This window comes from Narcine bancroftii, chromosome 13 (genome assembly GCF_036971445.1).
Source record: "Narcine bancroftii isolate sNarBan1 chromosome 13, sNarBan1.hap1, whole genome shotgun sequence".
NCBI lineage: Eukaryota > Metazoa > Chordata > Chondrichthyes > Torpediniformes > Narcinidae > Narcine > Narcine bancroftii.
Window position 1 is genome coordinate 78,290,239 of NC_091481.1, and position 19,122 is coordinate 78,309,360.

Sequence of the window (19,122 nt, forward strand, 5' to 3'; positions counted from 1 at the left end):
AAGATTTTGGGTCGCCAATTTAGGATGGAGATGAGGAGGAACTGCTTTTCCCAAGAGAGTGGGGAATCTATGGAGTTCTCGGCTCATTGAAACAATGGAGGCAACTTCAGTAAATATATTTACAACGAGGTTAGATAGATTTTTGCAGGGGAATTAAGGGATATGAGGGGAAAAAGGCAGGTACGTGAAGATGAGCCCATCATCACATAACCCATGATCTTATTGAATGGCAGAACAGGCTTCATGGACCAGATGGTCAACTCCTGCTCCTATTTCTTATACATGAATTACGCTTGTGAAAGAGAGATGAGGATGGATCGCATGGAGAAGATGATGTAGGTCCCTCCCTGTCTGGCTCTCTCTCTTTCCCTATCCCTCTGTCCCCTCTCCTCCAGCTCCCCACCCCCTTCTCTCTCGATTCAGAGAGCTAACCCCTCCCCCATCATCTCAGCTGTTTTCTGTTCTGCCCTCCCACCCATATCCACCTATGACCTCTTGCATATTGGTCTGTGCTCCTCTTCTCTCCCCCCCACCCACCCCGACCTTTTTATTCAGGCACCTGCCAGCTTTTTTGCTCACGCGTTGACCAAGGGCCTAGGCCTTAAATACTGTTTACCCTTTACTTTCTATTGATGCTGAGTGACCTGCTGAGTTTCTCCAGCACGTCTGTGCAAGGTCTAAAGGGAACCTGTTTGATTTTCTAATTTCATATTATCTAGTTCGAAACGATCTTGTGTGATCTAAACAAAGGAAGGTTTTGTGTCGGTATAAAAATTGCATAATATTTAATTCCAGTGTGGTTAATCAGGTTTATTGCACAATATATTGAAATATCATTGCACATTTTCCCAATCGTTACGGTAACTTCATCTTGAAGCTCTCTCTTACTGTTTGTTTTCTGTTTGGCCAACTTTTATGTCAAGACAACGTGCCAACAGAGCTTGACCAGCAGGGCTGGACATTTTAGTCACTATTAATTTGTTTATTTGAATTCTTATCAGAGCCATTGCAGATGGAAAGCCTGATTTTAGAAAAGTTGGAAGTTTGAATATAGTCTACTTTCATCGACAAGCAGCAGCTTAGTTTTTCTCTGCTCTCAAAATGTAGCAGAACAGCACGAGTTCACTTACCTAGTTCCCCTCAAAATGTCACAAATCCAAGTGTTGTGCCCGATAATTGTTCCAAAAATTTTGCCAGAAAGTTATAGTTGATCTTGTAGATTTTACAGACTTGTTTTCATATTAGTATATTATGACAGGACAGAAAGGAATATTGAAAATATTGCTTTTGAGTTGCATGTATCTGGGAGGAGAACATTGTCCTGTCGAGAGAGGACAGTGGTCTGAAATCCTTGGAGTTTAGAATGTATTATGGTATTATATATTAAAAATTTTGTTAAATTGTTTGCATCATTACAGGAGAAAAATGAATAAAGCATTAATTAAATATCCACAGCCAATGTCAAAAAATACTTTTATATTTTTCTCCCATCCCCCTCCCACCCAAAAGTAGAAAAGGAAATGAAAGAAACACCTACCATTTAGTATACAATAATGTTAGCATAGACAATCCTTGCGTGTTATTTAAAAATTACTAATTAAGAGGAGTGGATAAGGTAGAAGAGGTGGACGGAAAATTATCCATAAAATCCATCTATGGTTTCCAAATACTATAAAAAATTTTCAACTCGATTCATTAAACTATACGTAATTTTTTTACATAATTTGACATCTCATTATCCCATAATATCACTTCTCTGTTATCTTTCAATGGTATTGCTATACATTATTTTGCAGTTGCTATTGCACAAAAAAAATTCTTGGTATTTGTCCAATTTCAGTTTTATATCCTTTTCATAAGTATCTCCAAATAAAAAATATTCTTGGATCCTTATGTATCATTATGTTCATAATTTGCAAGTGTACATTATCTCGAGGGGGCTTAACAGGATAGATGTTGAGATGGATTTTCTTTTATTAGTGGGGAGATGTGATCAAGGGACATCCCTACAAAATAAGGGGGGGGGGAGGAGGAGGAGTCTTTATAAAATGTGAGCATAGAATTGTCTTCTCTGGGGGGGGTGGGGGTGGTGAATCTCAGGAATTATCTGCTCCTGAGTGTGATGTGTTCAAGGAGAAGGTGTATATTTGAAAGATTAAGGTTATATTTGAAAGATCTTGCCAAGGCCAATCGACAGCTCTCAGATACCTCCTCCTATTGACACCTCCCACAGGATCCCACCACAAAACATCAAGCCATTGTCTCCAAAACCATCTCCAACCTCATCACCTCTGGCCACCTCCCCTCCATGGCTACCAACTTCATTCTCTTCCACCTCCACACTTCCTCTTTCTATCTCCTACCCAAGATACACAAACCTAACCATCTGGGTAGGCCCATTGTTTCTGCCTGCTCCTACCCCTCTGAACTCATTTCATCCTATCTTGACTCTATCCTTTTTTAGCCTGGTCCAATCGCTCCTCACATTCATCTGCAACACCTCACATGCCCTCCATCTCCACAACAGCTTCAGATTTCCCCGAACCAGACTGCCTCGTCTTCACGATGAATGCTCAATCCCTATATACCTCTATCCCCCACTCAGAAGGTCTGAAAGCACTTTGCTTCTTCCTGGACCAAAGACCCGACCGGTCACCCTCTACCACCACCCTCCTCTGCCTGGCAGAACTTGTCCTTGCTCTCAATAACTTCTCTTTCAACTCATCTCACCTCCTCCAAATTAAAGAAGTAGTCATGGGTACCTGCAAGGGTCCCAGCTATGCCTCCCTGTTTGTAGCCTTTGTGGAGCAATCCATGCTGCAAGCCTACACAGGCAAGACCCCCCATCCATCTCCCCAACTCTTCCTCTGGTTATGGATGACTATATCGGGGCTGCCTCATGCACCCATGATGAGCTTGTCACCTTCATCTACTTCACATCCAACTTCCACCCCGACCTCAAACTCACTTGGTCCATCTCCGATAACACTCTACCCTTCCTGGATCTCTCTGTCTCCATCTCGGGACACAAACTTTCCACTGACATATACTATAAACCTTCCAACTACCTGGACTACACCTCCTCACACCCTATCCCCCTGCAAGGATTCCATTCCCTTTTTTCAATTTCTCGGTCTCCACTGCACCTGTTCCTAAGATGAGGTCTTCTGGAGCTTCTGAAAGTCTGCATTCTTCCACGGTTGTGGGTTCCCCTCCACTATCAACTCAGCTCTCACCTGCATCGCCTCCATTTCCTGCTCATCTGCCCTGGCCCCCTCTGTTACGGACACAACAAATATAGAATCCCCCCCCCCCCTCATCGCCACCAGCCTCCACATCCAACACATCATCGGCTGGAATTTTCAGTACTTACTACAGGATCTCACCACCATTCACATCTTTCCCACTCTTCCTCTCTTGGCCTTCCGCAGAGACTGCTCCCTCCGCGATTCCCTCATGCACTCATCCCTCACCACCCATCACATCTTCGGCACCTTCCCCTGTGGCCACGGGAAATGCAACACGTGCGCCCACGCCTCCTCCTCACCAAGATCCAGGGCCCCAAACAGGCCTTTCATGTGAAGTAACACTTGTACATCCTGAGGACTTATTTTACTGCAACCGGTGCACCCTTTGTGGCATCCTCTACATCAGAGAAACCAGTTGCAGACTGGGAGATCACTTTGCTCAGCACCTCCGCTCTGTTCACAACCACAGTGACCTCCCAGTGGCCAACCATTTCAATTCCAGGTCACCTCCACGCTCACATGTCTGTCCATGACCTTGTCTACTGTTTCACCCTGACCACCCACAGACTGAAGGAACAGCAGCTTACTTTCCATTTGGGCACCTTCCAGCCAGATGTCATGAACATTGACTTCTCTGGTTTCCATTAAACCTTTCCTTTTTGTCCCCTCCCCATTTCCTGCCTTTCCAATTCTTACACCTATACAGCCCTGCCTTCTCTTTTCTCCCCCCCCCATCCCAGTGCTGCTTTCCCCACCCTCCTTTCTTCACCTATCATCTCTTGCCCTGCCCCCCCCCCACACACCACACTTTCGTTCTGACACGCTGGCATTCTCTCATACTTTGATGAAGGGACAAAGCCCAAAATGTCAGTTTTGTATTTCTGCCTTTGCTACATAAAGGACACTTTATGCTGAGTTTCTCCAGAATTTTGTTTTCACTTCTGTTTCAAGGCTTCTAATTTTTAAATTTTGGTCACATTAATTTTTAGATACTTTCTCAAATTTAAGTCAGATTGATTATCATAGAACATACATGATATCACATGTATGTTTTTTTTCCTGTAGGCAAGGCAGAATTACCACTTACTGGTAGACCAAAAAAACCGTACAAATCAGACATGTAAACAAATAATGTTAACAACTGCAATACAGAAGGGAGAAAATCAATAAAGTGCACAAGCAAGAGTCCGTAAATGAGTCCCTGATTGAGTTTGTTGTTGAGGGGTCTGATGGAGGGGGAGCAGCTGTTCCTGAACCTAGGGGGTGTGAGCCTTGTGGCACCTACACCTCTTTCCTGATGGCAGCAGTGAGAACAGAGCGTGGGCTGGGTGGCGTGGATCCTTGATGATCGCTGCTGCTCTCCGACGGCAGCGTTCCCCGTAGATGTTCTCGATGGTGGGGAGCGTTTTGCCTGTGATGTCCTAGGCTGTGTCCACAATTTTTTGTAGGCTTTACGCTCCGGAGCATTGGTGCCCAATTCTACAAGTACAATTTGACACTCTAGTAAACAATTTAATCAGACTTGTGTGATTTTACTTGCAATTGATTGGAAGGACCACCTGGGAAAATGACAGATCAAGTTACAAAATTGGAAATCTATTAAATTCTTGTTGATGATTGAGATTGTTAACTTCCAAAAGCCAGATGTGACAAAACCAACTTTGATACACTAAGATTATTTTTGTCAATTTTCCTAGCGTGTAATTTATTAGTACTGTTTTGCATCTGAGAAGTTTAAAAATTCATGATTTCATTTGCATTTTTATTTTGTTTAAATGTTTTTCATTGGTTTTTGTCTAACTTATTTTTCCTTCTCTCCATCTGCATGTTTCGTGCATGGTGCATGCTGTGCTGAATCACCTACACCACTGTGCTGCCCTCTCTCCCTTTGTTGTCCTCCCTTCCCCACCTGCCAATCAACTCCCACTGTGTCTGCATATCATGTTACCTGCATGCTGTGGTCTGCACCGTGACTTCGTATAGGACCATAGCGGGAAACTGGGACCTGAAGAGTTTAAAGCCTGCCTTATCAGCTTGGGCTACGATGTTGGAAATGACCAGCAGGTATTGATTTGAATGAATTAAAGTAAATAAATAGCTAACTATGTATTTTTTTTCTCCACTTCTCTCCTGGATTTTGTGTTCTGGCCTCTTCCCGTTTTCCTTTCTTAATTACCCTAACCTCTTTTGGTTTTGTATTAATTTTCTCCTCCCCTCTTTGGGTTTGGTTCTGTACCTGTCTTGTCTGACGTGTAAACCCTTGTTCATGGTACTATGCCCCCTGTGTGCGTGTATTTTCTCATGCTCACTCCTGTTGGAGTAGAAGCGAACGGGGCTGATGGACGTTGATGATTTCCGAGCTCTACTTATCTCTACGGGCTACAGTCTGGTACGGTTCCTCTTCCTTCACATCTTCAGCCAGAAATACCAGGGGTTGGACCTGTAAGCGTTCTTGCATTTTAGTAAATCTTTTGTAGATTTAGTCTTTTGCTTTATAAGTCACGATATTGTCACTTACATAAGTAGGTTTTCAGCATTTGTGGTGAATTGGGCAATAATTTGTAACTTCAACTGACATGAGTACATCAGGAAACTAGAACTAGTTGGATCCTTTTTCACAGCGTTTCCTGATTGATTTGTTCTGTTAAATACGAGGTAGATCTCTGCAGGTTTCTGCTTGACACTTAAACATAGTGCAGCTTCTCATTTTGAAATGAATTGAGGCAGAGTGGGGTGGCATTCGGGGAGATTTAAGGTTGAAAAAGGTGAACCCAGCAGAAAATCCAAACATCTCAAAATGGTGTAATTATCAAACCTTCAATTGCTGAATGATTGAGGTTACATTTTTTTTTGCCCAAAGTCTTAGTAATCTTTGCTTTCACCACATAAGCTCAGTTTTCCCATAATATTTTGGGAAAACAGTAGTTTTAGCTCCAAGTGTCAGGTTTTGGCTCTGGCTACCATATTGAAGAACATGTTAATGTGGCAATCAATATTTAAAAAAAAAAAGTTGGAATCATGGGGCAATTCCAAAATAGAATTAATTTTAAATGAAGGGGGATAAATTAACCATACAGAGTTTTTAACATGAAGGCAAAAAATACTCCTAAGATAATGGCGTGACAATTTGGAGGGGTGGGGGAGAGAGGCTCCAGTCGATTCCTGCTTTTCATCGTAACCTGATGTCATCCATGGGGCTCTCTCCAATTTGGCTAAAGGAAGAGTTGCTCCAGAAATTTTGTATGTGGATGCTACAAGCAGGGACAATTTGGCAAGACTAGGGACTTCCTTCCCCTTCGGTAGGTTGACTGTTAAACAGCACTGACTTTCCACAGAATTATTCTTTCTGATCTCAACCCAACTATAAATTATGGTGAGAATTTAGAAAAGGATAAATTTTCCCTCTGTTGCAGTGACCGATCCAGGGCTGCCTGCTCTTCCTAACGTTTGACGTGACTTTTCATTGAAAGTTGGCAGCAGTGTGGGTATCTCAGCTGGCAGGAACGTCACAAGTTGCCTCAGTGCAACTGCATCCCTAATGAGCCAGCTGTGCTGCGGCTGTCCACACATGAAACTTGACTAGCATAGCTGTTCCCAAAGTGCAAGAATTGGTCATTGGAGTAAATTGGCAAGGAAATTATTTTACAATGGACCTCCTTGCAGTGCATAGATTTTGTTCCTAGAATGGGAAGGTTGTCCTACCGAGGGAGACTAAATAGTCTAGGCCTTTGGCGTTCAGAAGAATACAAGTTAACCTTGAAGCCCCTAAGGGGCTTTTTTTTTACTAGTGGGAGGGACTTGAACAAGGAGATGTAACTACACAATGGACTAGTTATGTAAAAATGAGGTGTATCTAGAAATTTCTTCTCGCAGAGGATGGTGCTTAGATCAGCCACGGTTGTTTTGAACAGTGGGGTTGGCCTGAAAGGAGGAGCAGCCTAGACCTTAGTTTGAGTTTTTACTTTATTACTGTTTCTCGCAGGGTGAGGCGGAGTTTGCACGGATAATGGGCGTCGTGGCCCCTAACAACGCTGAGGAGGTATCATTCCAAGCCTTCATTGACTTCATGTCGCAGGAGACAACAGACACTGATACAGCTGAACAAGTCATGGCCTCATTCAAGATTTTGGCTGGAGATAAGGTAAACAATTATACTTAAAGTTGCAAGAAAAATTGCTACAACGAGAGCATTTTTAAGTTAATACAGTGTTAATGATGGCAATTTCTTTTCTGTGAAATATAGTTGAAGTTTATACCAAATACTGAATGTTATTTCTTTACAGAAAGTTGTTAAAATTATCCATAAACCTTTACAGACAAGCTGTATGTGACAACCAAACAGGTTTTCGAAGTAGAATGCTAATCTTTTGTAAAATTGGGATTCCACTCTGTTAGTAAGTCTCATGCCAGTGAATTAATACAGTAATTTATTGCCTGTTGCCTTGGAGACCAGATACAATCTTCAAGCAAAGTACAAGACCTTGCTTTTGATTAAAAGCATTCACAGGGCAGGTCCTGGCCTGTATGTTGTCAGATGTCTTCATCTTTTGGAATAGGCTTTGATGGGGATCAGTTGAATGATTAGTAGAGCCACAAAGACAAGTCTGTGCTCTGTTTTAGCTATCGTTTATGCCAGTGTATAGGATGAGCCAAAATTTCCATCTAAAATGTAGGTTTTGAGTGGTACTCTTTGTTATAAGACAACTCCCCAAATCTGGCACTTTTGGCTGACCAATGGATGCTGTTAAAAGCAAATCACAATATTTTAAGACCAAATTACCCTATAAAAGTTTAAAGCCGGTACAGAGCCGACAGCTGTTGGACTGGGTGGATGGACCCTGCGGGGGAACGCAGAGATTTCATTCATCGCTAGGAGGGCATGCGCCAGATTGCAGCGGAGCCAGTGGGAAGATGGCAGTGATGTTGAGACTTTGATGTCAAGGTTTGGATTTTAGGCCCAGCGTATAAGACCCAATTTTAAGGTGACATTTCGAGGATCATTCTATACCCCGGTATGTGCGGTAACCGATCATTTGGAGGATCAAGCCTCTGTGTAATATGGGAATTGCCAGTGAGGTCAGTCCAACTCGCCCCTCCACTAGCTGCCATGATGGAACCTACTGAAGGCACTTCTGCTTTGCCATTAAGTGGGGTTTTAAGCAGGATTTGGGTTCAATGATGGAAGAAATTTCTAAATCAGGACAGCGTGTGATTTGGGCAGTGATGTCCTTTCCAAACGTCAGCTGTCATCTTCGTTGACAAGGCTGCAGGTTCGGGAGATTAGCCTCTGCAGCAGATTTTTTAGGTGAGAGACTGCTACTACGGCAAAGGGGAACGAATGGGTACATTCTGCTGTTGCAGTCGAGAAGAGGTCTAGGAAACACTGGCAGAGCAGGGTGTGAAATCCAAGGGCAGTGGCTGTCACCACTCCCACCTGCTGAAGAGTCTGACCAGTTCCGACTTTTCTTTCAGAGTTACATCACCGCAGAAGAACTACGCCGTGAGCTTCCTGCAGATCAAGCTGAGTACTGTATTGCCCGGATGGCTCCATACAGAGGATCTGATGCAGTGTCTGGTGCCCTGGATTACATGTCTTTCTCCACAGCTCTGTACGGTGAAAGTGATCTGTAATCCCAGCAGCATTTTTTCTCTCCCATAGCCAGCCCACTCTTTCCTTACTCCCCTGGAGCATGCAGGCACATCCTCTCCACCACCTGCACGTGCCAGTGCTATAAAGCAGTGTTTTGGAGTTGACATATACACTTATCAAGGAACCTTTTTTTGCTGTGCATTCCGTTGTGTCTTATATTATGACTTTTCATTGATCTTAAATCTATGCAAATTTCCATTTTGTTTCTATATCGGGGTGCAAAACTGCAGACTTTTCCGTACAATCTGCATAGTTCCACCTCTTGGAGTACATCAACTGCTAAGCGCCGCTGGAACTATTCGAATTGGTCTCATGGAAATTTGGAGGTTCTGATGTTCAATCCTAAAAATTCCATAGGAAACTGGCTCCACTTTTTCCCCCCCCAAATGTACATGATACTGTAAAACAAATTTTTTTGTATTACAAATATTTAATACTCCTGTTTTCACTCCCCCCACCCCCCACTCAATGCTCACTCCAATTTGAGGTGTTATAATGATGTGCTACTTTAATTAATTTTCTTTTTGCAGCCAATATATATATATGTAGAATAATTTGCACCAGATGGGTCACGTATGAATAGCACAAATGTATTTTTTATCAACAAGGTATTTAGTTCTACTGTGCGGTATATGCTTTAAAGGTGGGTGGGGTACCTGGCAGTGTTTTACTAAATATCATGGCTGGTTTATTCTACGATTCTTTTCTCTTTAATTTGGTGTACCCTTGGAGCCCATTCTCCTCTTGCTGTTTTCAGGATCTTAGTTAGGCTTCAGGAGTGTCGTTTAGACAGTCCTTTTAAAATGCAGGGAATGCTGGCGGTTGGTATTAAGACAGGAACGCGAGTTTCCGATGGCCTTCTGAATAAACCGTGGGACCAGAGCGTTGGGAGAGCCTAAGGGTGACTTGCTGTTCCAGGAGAATTGCCAGTTATTTATGATGAATAGCTTTTATTAAAATCATGTTTTGGCTTTACTGTTGCGTAGTGAACTCATGAAGAGCAGACAAGGCAGTACTGAAGTGTAACAGGGATTGAGGCAGGATCTGGAGTGTTGTGATACCACATTATTTACTATTTTCTGAATAGAATAAGTCAATAATGGTGGTCTTCTGCCCTCCTTTATCCATTAATACCCCAGTGAACCCTATATCATGTTACACAGATTTCTCCCGGGGGAAATCTGAATTATGGAAAAGCAAGGGAGATGAGTAAAACGTTACTAATATTTTGACCAAATCCACAGTTTTTAATCCTGAATTATGATGAAAATAAATGGGAACACAAGCTGCATGCGCAAGAATGAATAGGGTAGAAGCTTGAGACGAGCCTACCAGAAACGTGCAAGATTTGGCTGTTAATTGGCAGAGGGTTTTAAATGCTGTAATTAACATGGAGATGAACTGGGACTACACTGGAGTTGTAAAGCCCAGTGCTTGAAGCTCTGGTGCAACTGTGGTGGCCTAATTGTGTCACTTCTCAATTAAAATTCCGCGTCAGGAGAGAAGGTTTCCCCCATTTAAGAGTTATGCCATGAGCAAAGTAGATTATTTTTGAGGTAGGAAAAATATTTATCTCTCCATATTTAATCTCTATGTACATACTGCAGTGATCTTTAATTGAATGACTGCCTTTTTAAATAAAAAAAAACAAAGCTGGGCTTTTTCTGTGAAGGTACTGTTTTTTTTGCAGAAAGAAGTCTTGGGAGGGGGGGGAGTGGGTTGAGATGGAAATAGGAGCTTTTTGTGGGGTTTGTTTTAAATTTTGATTTCCCCTCGCTCCTGAGACCTAGACATTAAACTATTGTTGCTGAGATATAGGCTGGCCTTGAGAGTATACCTGCAGTTCTTGGTGGTGTTGGAGGGCTTTTGCTATTTGCGTTAATACGGGGACTTGCTATTACATATATATATCGTCTGAAATTCTCATGGACTGTAATTACTACTTGATTTTTAAGAGGAAATAAATTGAATATTCTCTGAAGAAAACATTCCAAAGGAGAAATGAGTTTTTCTGGAATATTAGAAATCTTGTGACCAATTTTCTTCCCCACTGTCGCCTACTTGCCATGATTGTCAACTATGTTTCGTGAGGGCTACCTTTTCTACATTTGAACTAAGGGGGTTTTCGATGGGTCTCTGCTACCTTGTCCTTATTAGACGAAATAAATCATCATTATTTTTGAGAAAGAAAAACCTCCCAGTCTCTTTATTTTAAAGTTGGACTTTACAGGTTGTTCAGTTTTCTTTTCCTGCTCCAGAAAGCCTGCTCCTGGACACAACGTAGTTGAATTTGGAATCTAGTGAGCAATTCTGATGTAAATGTTTTCATTGGGCCACCACCTGGAATTTGCCACTTTTCATGGCCTCTGGAATATCTCATTAAAATCGGGTTTCTTGAGTGCAGAACATGTCGGGCACATTTAAGAGCATGCGCCCACACACTTTCCAAAGCAAACATTTTTGTCAAGATGGTGAACAGTTTCATCCTTGATTTTTGTTGTTGTTTACAACTGAATGTATTCCTTTTTTTACTGAGAGTTCTACACATTCACCACTGCTGAGTGTCCGAGGTTTCTCCTGCAGCCCAAGCTCCAGGTCCGAACCTCTTGACAAAATCTTCGGCACCCCAGGCCCTTCTCGCCCTCAGCGCCCTCTCAGTTACTGGCTCTGATACTTGGTTCCTATGAACCAGTCTGCAGGTCTTCGTGTCTCCCCACCCCCCCACCCCCCCCCCAGCCCATGGAGATCCTTCAACCACTGAGCCCTTTGCTGGTCTGCTGTCAAGGTGGTCTCCCAACCACATAACCCATTATTTTTATTTCATCCGTGCATTTGGCAGGTCTTTGCGCCTTTCTCTTGTCATCCAGAAGAAAAGTTCACCTCGTTTTGAAGATCTTTCCTCTCTTCCCTAACTCCAAGAACACTCAGTGCAAAGTTTAAGATTTGGTCACTTTCCCTCTTGAGGGCACTTTGCGATTGCAATGGGCCATTGTCCATGGCCTGCTCAGATCCCTATCATTTAGCTTGGGCCTTTACAAGATAGGAAGGGACGGTATTGGAGGGGCCAAAATGGTTGCAAACTGTTGGTGGGCATGGCAGTTTCATCAAATGTGAAATGGCAGTAAAGGTTCAAATCTCCCAAGTTCTTCAACACACCAGCATATCTCAGACACCATCCTAGGAATAGAAGCCTGGCCGTGTTAATTTGTGTCTCCATTCTATTCTTTGAGCCAGGAAGAGAGGGAATTTCTAACTTTAGTAATTCTGACCCTGTATTAAATCTGCATGATGTATGAGGGAAACCTCTCTCTTAGTTTATCCAAGACCCTGTGGTCACTGACGATTAAAACATCTTCATAACAGAAGTAAAGCATGAAAATACAGTCACTGCAGTTGAACACAATAAATGCATAACAATGCTGGAGAAACTCATCAAGTCGAGCAGTGTCCTCTATGTGGCAAAGGTGAAAATACATAACCGATGTTTCGGGCTTGCTTCAAGGTATGGGAAAATGTCAGCAGGTATCTAGACTGAAGAGTAAGGTGGGGGGGAGGTGTGGTCACAAAGGCAGGAGGTGATGGGTGGAGAAGGGAGGGACGGGACAACTGTGATCAAGGGGAGGAGGGATGGCTGGGTAAAGGGGGGGGGGGGTAAGGAGAGCAGGTTAGCAGAAACCAGAGAAGTTGGTATTAATGCCTTCCAGTTGGAGAGATCCCAGATAGAAAACCAGGCCATGGACAAACGTGTGAGTATGGGAGTGTGACACAGAACTTGAAAGGGTTGGCTACTGGGAGGGCTCTGTCTCTGGTGCGGACGGAGGCCATGGACAGACGTGTGAGTGTGTCACAGAACTTGAAAGGGTTGGCCACTGGGAGGGCTCTGTCCCTGGTGCGGACGGAGCAAAGGTGCTCGGCGAAGCTGGACTGTGGCCTGATGCAGTGGACAATTGCAACACTTCGCTGTGGTGCCTTTTGGTGGTAGAAAACAGATGGTCTAAGTACCAGACAAGACCTTTTGAATTTTGAGAGGCTGGGGTGAAACACAAAAGGCTGCAGACACAATGGCAATAGTTAAAACAGAAATGCTGGAGGAACTCAGCTGATCTTGCAGCGTCCATAAGAGGTAAAGATCCAGTATATAACCAACATTTTGGGTACGAGTAAGAAACAAGCAGGTGCCTGAATTAAAAGGCTGAAGAGAACGGCAGGGGGAGGATACGGACCCATCTCTGCATTCACAGAGCCATCATCTTCACCCCCAATCAACTCTTACCTTTCTCCTGTTCTCCAATCCATATCCTTTTGCCTGTGGGTCTGTACTCCTCCCCCTGGATGACTTGCAGCAGGTTTTTAAAATTATAAATTTAAACATGCAGCACAGTAACAGCCCATTTCGGCCCACGAGTCTGTGTGCTCCAATTTGCACCCAATTAACCTGCAGCGGGAGGAAGCCGGAGCCCTGGGGGTGGGGGGTGGGGGGTGGGGGGGGGCTCACGCTGACACAGGGAGCATATACAAACTCCTAACAAGACAGCCCGGACCTGATCGCTGGTGCCAGAAAGGCATTGCGCTAACCTCTATGCCGCCCCTTTTCGTTCTATTAATCATGGCCACACCTCTGCACGGGCCACAAAAGTGCTGGAGAAACTCAGCAGGTCACACAGCATCCACATGGAGTAAAAGGCACTTCGCTGCCACTGCATGCCACTCTGTCATTGTTGGGCTCCTGCTCCCTCTTGTGGCATTGCTGTGTGTGGCAGCCATTCCCTTATCTCTGCTGGCTGGGGGGGGGGTAAGAACACTCTGAATATACCCTTGGAAGTAGATTCTCTTCCTGTCTACATTTTCATTGTGAATGAAATCCAGACAGTTCTTGGCTCTTGTGTTAATGATTTCCTTACCGACCAAGCTTGGTCATTGTGCTGCATCAGTGGATTTCCCGGCATAATCTTTGTTTATAATATTGTAGGCCAGAGGAAATGTTCTTTCTAACAATAGGGAGGAAGGATTGAGGGAGACAGTCTTCACCGGGCCTACCATTGTGGTGGGGAAATAGAAAAGCCATCAATGCAAACCAAAGATGTGTGCTTAGCCCACTGCTCTCCTCCTACACCCATGGCTGTGTGGCCCGGCACAATTCCTTATCTACAAAGTTTGCTGATGGCGCCACGGTTGTCGGCAGAATCACACGGCAACGAGGAAGCGTACAGGAGGGAGATAGTTCAGCTCATTGAATGGCGTCGTGACAACAACCTTGCGCTCAACGTTAGCAAAACCAAGTAGATGCTTGTGGACTTCAGGAGGAAGTCGGGGAAGCACGACCGAGGGCTCACTGGTGTAGAGGGTCGAGAACCTAAAATTCCTGGGTGAGAACATCTCCGAGGATCTGCCCTGGAGCCGCCATGTTGATGAAATCGCAAAGAAGGCTATACGTGGTGAGGTGTCGGAGGAGGTTCGGTACATCACCGAAAACTCTCAAACTTCTACAGGTGTGCTGTGGAGGGTATTCTGGCTGGTGGCATCACTGCCTGGTACAGAGGTCCCAAATCTCGGGACAAGAATAAACTCGAGGGTTCTTAACTCGGCCTGTGACATCGCAGGCCCCAGACCTCACTCCAAGGACATTGACGTGAGGCCGTGTCTTTAAAAAAAAAAGCAGCCTCTATCCTCAAAGACCCCCCACCACCCAGGCCATGCCCTCTTCAGTCTGCTACCAGGAGCCTGAAGACGAGTACTCAGCGGCACAAGGACAGCTTCTTCCCCGCTGCCAGCCGATTCCTGAATGGTCAATGGACCCCAGATACTGCCGTAGTTTTCAGGCATTTTTTTATATAATGTAAGATGGTTCTAATATGAGTGCACTTTGACGCTGCCACAAAACACTAAATATTATGACTTATTCATGATAATAAATTCTGATTAATAAATGGGGGGTAGTTTATTTTAGAACCATGGGGTCTGGTCCCCCAAGATGGCTGCACCTATGATTGGCAGCAGCCTCGAAGGGTTGAAGAAACCAGGGGACTGGGGCAGGGCACCAGAAAATCAGTTGGAGAAAGAGAAGCAGAGGAAATGACCCATGGGACAGTGACCAGAGCCGTGGACCCGTGAGGGCCTCTGGGGCTGAAGAGCACCCAGCCTGCAAGCTGCTGGCGACTTCGGTCAAGGGGCTCGCACCAGGCCGTGGACTAGGTATCTGACCTGGGATCCGTGAGGATGCCGAAGGCTTCCTAATCATAATGGAGGTTTGGTTCTGGAGCGCCGGTTTGGACCCGCATCTGTGCAGCTGCGGGAATGCTGGAGTCAAATCCACAGCAATTTCTGCTGATGGTGAACCAGCCTGCCTTCCAAAACAAATTATGTGTAGTATTGCATCCACTTTGTTAAATCTTTTACCAACTAGAATCAAGAATACAACAAAACTCTTGAAGGAAGAGGCTGGAGAGATGGTATCAAGTATTTAAGAGTTTACACAAGAACAGCTTTTTAAAAAAATCTGAAACGTCTCTTTGCCTAGAGACAAATTTGGCCAAGATGTTTTCCGACACCAGACTTCCTGGCCAGCCACGCATCTCTAAGATTTCACCCTTGCAAACGGTGTGACATTTCCTGCCTACACCCAGTTTGTGGAGGAATGTGAATGCAACATATCAATGCCTTTGTTTTTAAATATATTTAAGAGAGAGAGAGAGGGACAAATTTTGTCTTGTAGATAAAAATGATTGGCATACACAAGGTATGTGTTTAAAAGTTTTTCAAATTGCAGTCCTGACTTGCCTGAGTTTTCTATCCTTTAGACACAACCGTTCAGGAAAGGCAGAAGGGTTTTTTTTTCTTCAGAGCATCTGGTGCACGCAACGGTTAAAGTGCAGTAGTGTTGATGACTGGTGTTGCAGGCCAAGGGAAATGTGCCCTGTGTATGCAGAATTCTCAAGTTTGCACAAGTACAACCCAACAAAGCAGCGTTCTCCGGTCCTCGGTGCAAAATATGCTGACACACAACCAGACATAGCACACTTACAGACAAACAATACACATGGAGGACAAGTATTCATAAGACAAATATATATATATGAGAGCCTCGGGTGGTGGGTGCGAGCAGTTCCTTTGGTCATTCAGGGTTCTCATTGCCCGTGGGAGGAAGCTGTTCCTCAGCCTGGTGGCGTTGGCTCTGATCCTCCTGGATCTCTTCCCCGACGGGAGCAGCTAAAAGACGCCGTGTGTGGGGGTGGAAGGGGTCCTCAATGATTTTTGCGCACCCTCTTCGGACACTGATCCCTGTGGAGCACGTCGATTGGGGGGGGGGGGAGGAGGGAGGAAAGAGGAGGAAGACTCCAGTGATTCTCTCAGCCACTCTGATGGTCCTGTTCATTGACCTATGAACCATTTCTCTGCAGGAACATACCCCACACTCTGTGATGCAGCAGGATGCACTCGATAGAGCTCCTGTAGAACGTTGAAAATGGTGGCTGGTAGCCTTGCCCACTTCAGTCTTGGGAAGTGCGGTTGCACCTTCCTGACTAGTGAAGAGATGTATGTCCACAATAGAACACTAGTTAGCTCCAAGGAACCTGTGCTCTCCACTACAGAGTTGTTAACGTGTAGTGAGGGGTGGTCGTTCCTGGTCCTCCTAAAGACCATGATCGTCTCCCTTGTCCACGTTGAGACTCAGGTTCTTACTCTTGCCGCTGTACCACAAGATTCTGCCCCCTCTTCTCTGCGGGGCAACTCATCGTTGTTGCTGACGAGGCCGACGGCTGTCGTGTTGTCTGCAAACTTGATGACACTGTTGGATCTGGCCATACAGTCGTGGGTCAGGAGTGGGCTGAGCACGCTATTCCGAACTCTTCCTTAATTTTGACAATGCTCCAGAAAGATGCTGTATAAATGCAGTGCACATATGGATTTTTTTTTTTAATTTGAGAGGAAAAGACAAAAGGAAGAGATTGAAACAGGAAAGTCTGCAGATTCTGTGATTGTAGTAAAAATATAGAAGCACTGGAGGAACTCAGCAGATCTTGCAGCGTCCATGGGAGATAAAAGATATACTGTGCTATATAGCCAACATTTGGGGCCTGAGACCTACATCAAGGTCAAAGGGATGAGATTAAATAGTTTTATAGCGCTTGCATTTACACTTTTGTAGGGGCAGCCAACCTTTTAATTTTTCATTTAGGCATACAGCACAGCAACAGGTCATTTGGGCCATGAGTCCGTGCTGCCCAATTAACCTACACGCCCCCACCCGTACGTACTCGTGGGCTGAAATGGCCTGTTACCGTGCTGTATGTCTAAATGAAAAGGTTGGCTCTGCTTCAGGGTAAAGGGCCCTCGCTATCTAAATTAGAAAAGGTATTGCAGACAGGGACTGACTATTCTAAAGAGAGCAGGCCTCCCCAATAATTTCAGATAAAATTGAAACACTTTCAAACATATACACACACACACAGGAATTTATCAGAGGATAAAATGTGACTTGGCAAAGCAGACATTTTCAATTTACAGGATGTTTTCCCAGATCTCATCAAACAGCTCTTGTTCGAGATGGTTTCTGGACTAAATTACAGCATCTGTTCTGCAAATGCAAGACTTTCCATCTTGTATCCTCATACGCCAAATCTCATTGCAATGGTAACCCCAATAATTTCCATTGCTAGATCCAGCACTTGTTATTTTGAACCCCCGACGTGCTCTTCTTGGTCAAGAATATCCCCTGGTGGTAAAATAAGAGAAAATCACCCAATCCTGAATTCCATTTTTTTTGGAGTGCTTTACCTGTATAATGTGAACAAAACATTTCCCCTCTGGCACAGATTACACCGTTCTCCTGCTCTGCAGCAGACTGGTCAAATTTATCACCCACAATCGAACGTGGCGTTTAAATCCAAATCATCCTGTTGAGCCCTGGGCCAAGTGTCACAACTATATCATTCGAGGAGTGCTTTTGGTCGTATGAAATGTACAGTGCATTTATCGTTTGCCTTTTGGGTGCACTTGGCGAACCTTGGTGGTGATTTTGGCGGCAGGTTTGGTTTTTGACTGACAGAAGTGAAAGGATATAGAATGTGCTAAATTACAAGGCGTTGCATCAAGTTTGGCGAACCTTGGTGGTGATTTTGGCAGCAGGTTTGGTTTTTGACTGACAGAAGTGAAAGGATATAGAATGTGCTAAATTACAAGGCGTTGCATCAAGTTTGGCGAACCTTGGTGGTGATTTTGGCGGCAGGTTTGGTTTTTGACTGACAGAAGTGAAAGGATATAGAATGTGCTAAATTACAAGGCGTTGCATCAAGTTTGACTGCATTTGTGTGATTCAAGATTGAGTGCAGAAGCAAACCAATGTACTGTTGACTCGTGTTTGAGTCAAAAGCTGATGTCACCCAGCAAAACTGAGCAGTGGATGTTGTGTATTTGGATTTTCAGAAGGCCTTTAACAAGATGCCACCCATGAGGTTACTTAAGGCGATCCCATGGTATAACAGGAACAATAGCGTGGGTAGCGCATTGGCTGATTGGCAGGAAGCAGAGTGTCAGGACATAAGGATCATATTCTGATTGGCTGCCAGTTGTTGGTGGCGTTCCACAGAAGTCGGTGTTGGGGATGATTCTTTTTGTTAATGATTTGAATTATGGAATGAATGAATTTGTGGACGTTTTCAGATGAAACAGGAGATGGAGGAGCAGGTAATGGAAATAATCAATATGTTTGGTTGCATCTGGGGATGAAAGATCCATCTTCAGATTGGAGGGGCTGCCTTCTCTGGATGTGGACCGTAAGACACAGGAGCAGAAATAAGCCATTCTGCCCATCGAGTCTGCCCCACCATTCAATCATGAGCTGATCCATTTTCCTCACTCAGCCCCACTGCCCGGCCATCTCCCCATCACCTATGATGGCCTGGCTAATCAATGCATCCGATGACTGGGCCCCCACAACTGCCTTCTGCTAAGGGCGGCACGATTGGCATAGCGGTTAGCACAACACTGTAACAATGCCTGTGATCAGGAATTGACTGGAGTTCTAATCTGTAAGGAGTTTGTACATTCTCCTGTTGTCTGTGTGGGTTTCCTCCGGGGGCTCTGCTTACCTCCCACCTTCAAAACCGTACGGGGGTTGCAGGTTAATTCCTCCGCGTCTCTGTTCTAAGTGGATAATTCCTCAATCCTGAAGGTCCCTCTTGCCCTAATCTGTCTCACCACGTGAAACAACTTTTCTACATCTAC

The 19,122-nt window shown here is 44.5% G+C and overlaps 1 protein-coding gene across 2 annotated transcripts in view; it reads left to right on the forward strand.

Moving 5' to 3' along the window:
* The window catches only part of LOC138748163 (alpha-actinin-1-like), a 118,134-nt gene extending 107,250 nt beyond the window's left edge, over positions 1–10,884 (forward strand). For both annotated transcript variants that reach the window (XM_069907932.1, XM_069907931.1), the window contains exons 19-21: positions 5,232–5,312; positions 7,231–7,389; positions 8,721–10,884. In XM_069907932.1, coding sequence (XP_069764033.1) covers positions 5,232–5,312; positions 7,231–7,389; positions 8,721–8,879 — 399 coding nt within the window. In that variant the 3' untranslated portion in view covers positions 8,880–10,884. The remainder of the gene's footprint in view (positions 1–5,231; positions 5,313–7,230; positions 7,390–8,720) is intronic.
* Positions 10,885–19,122: the final 8,238 nt, after the last annotated feature.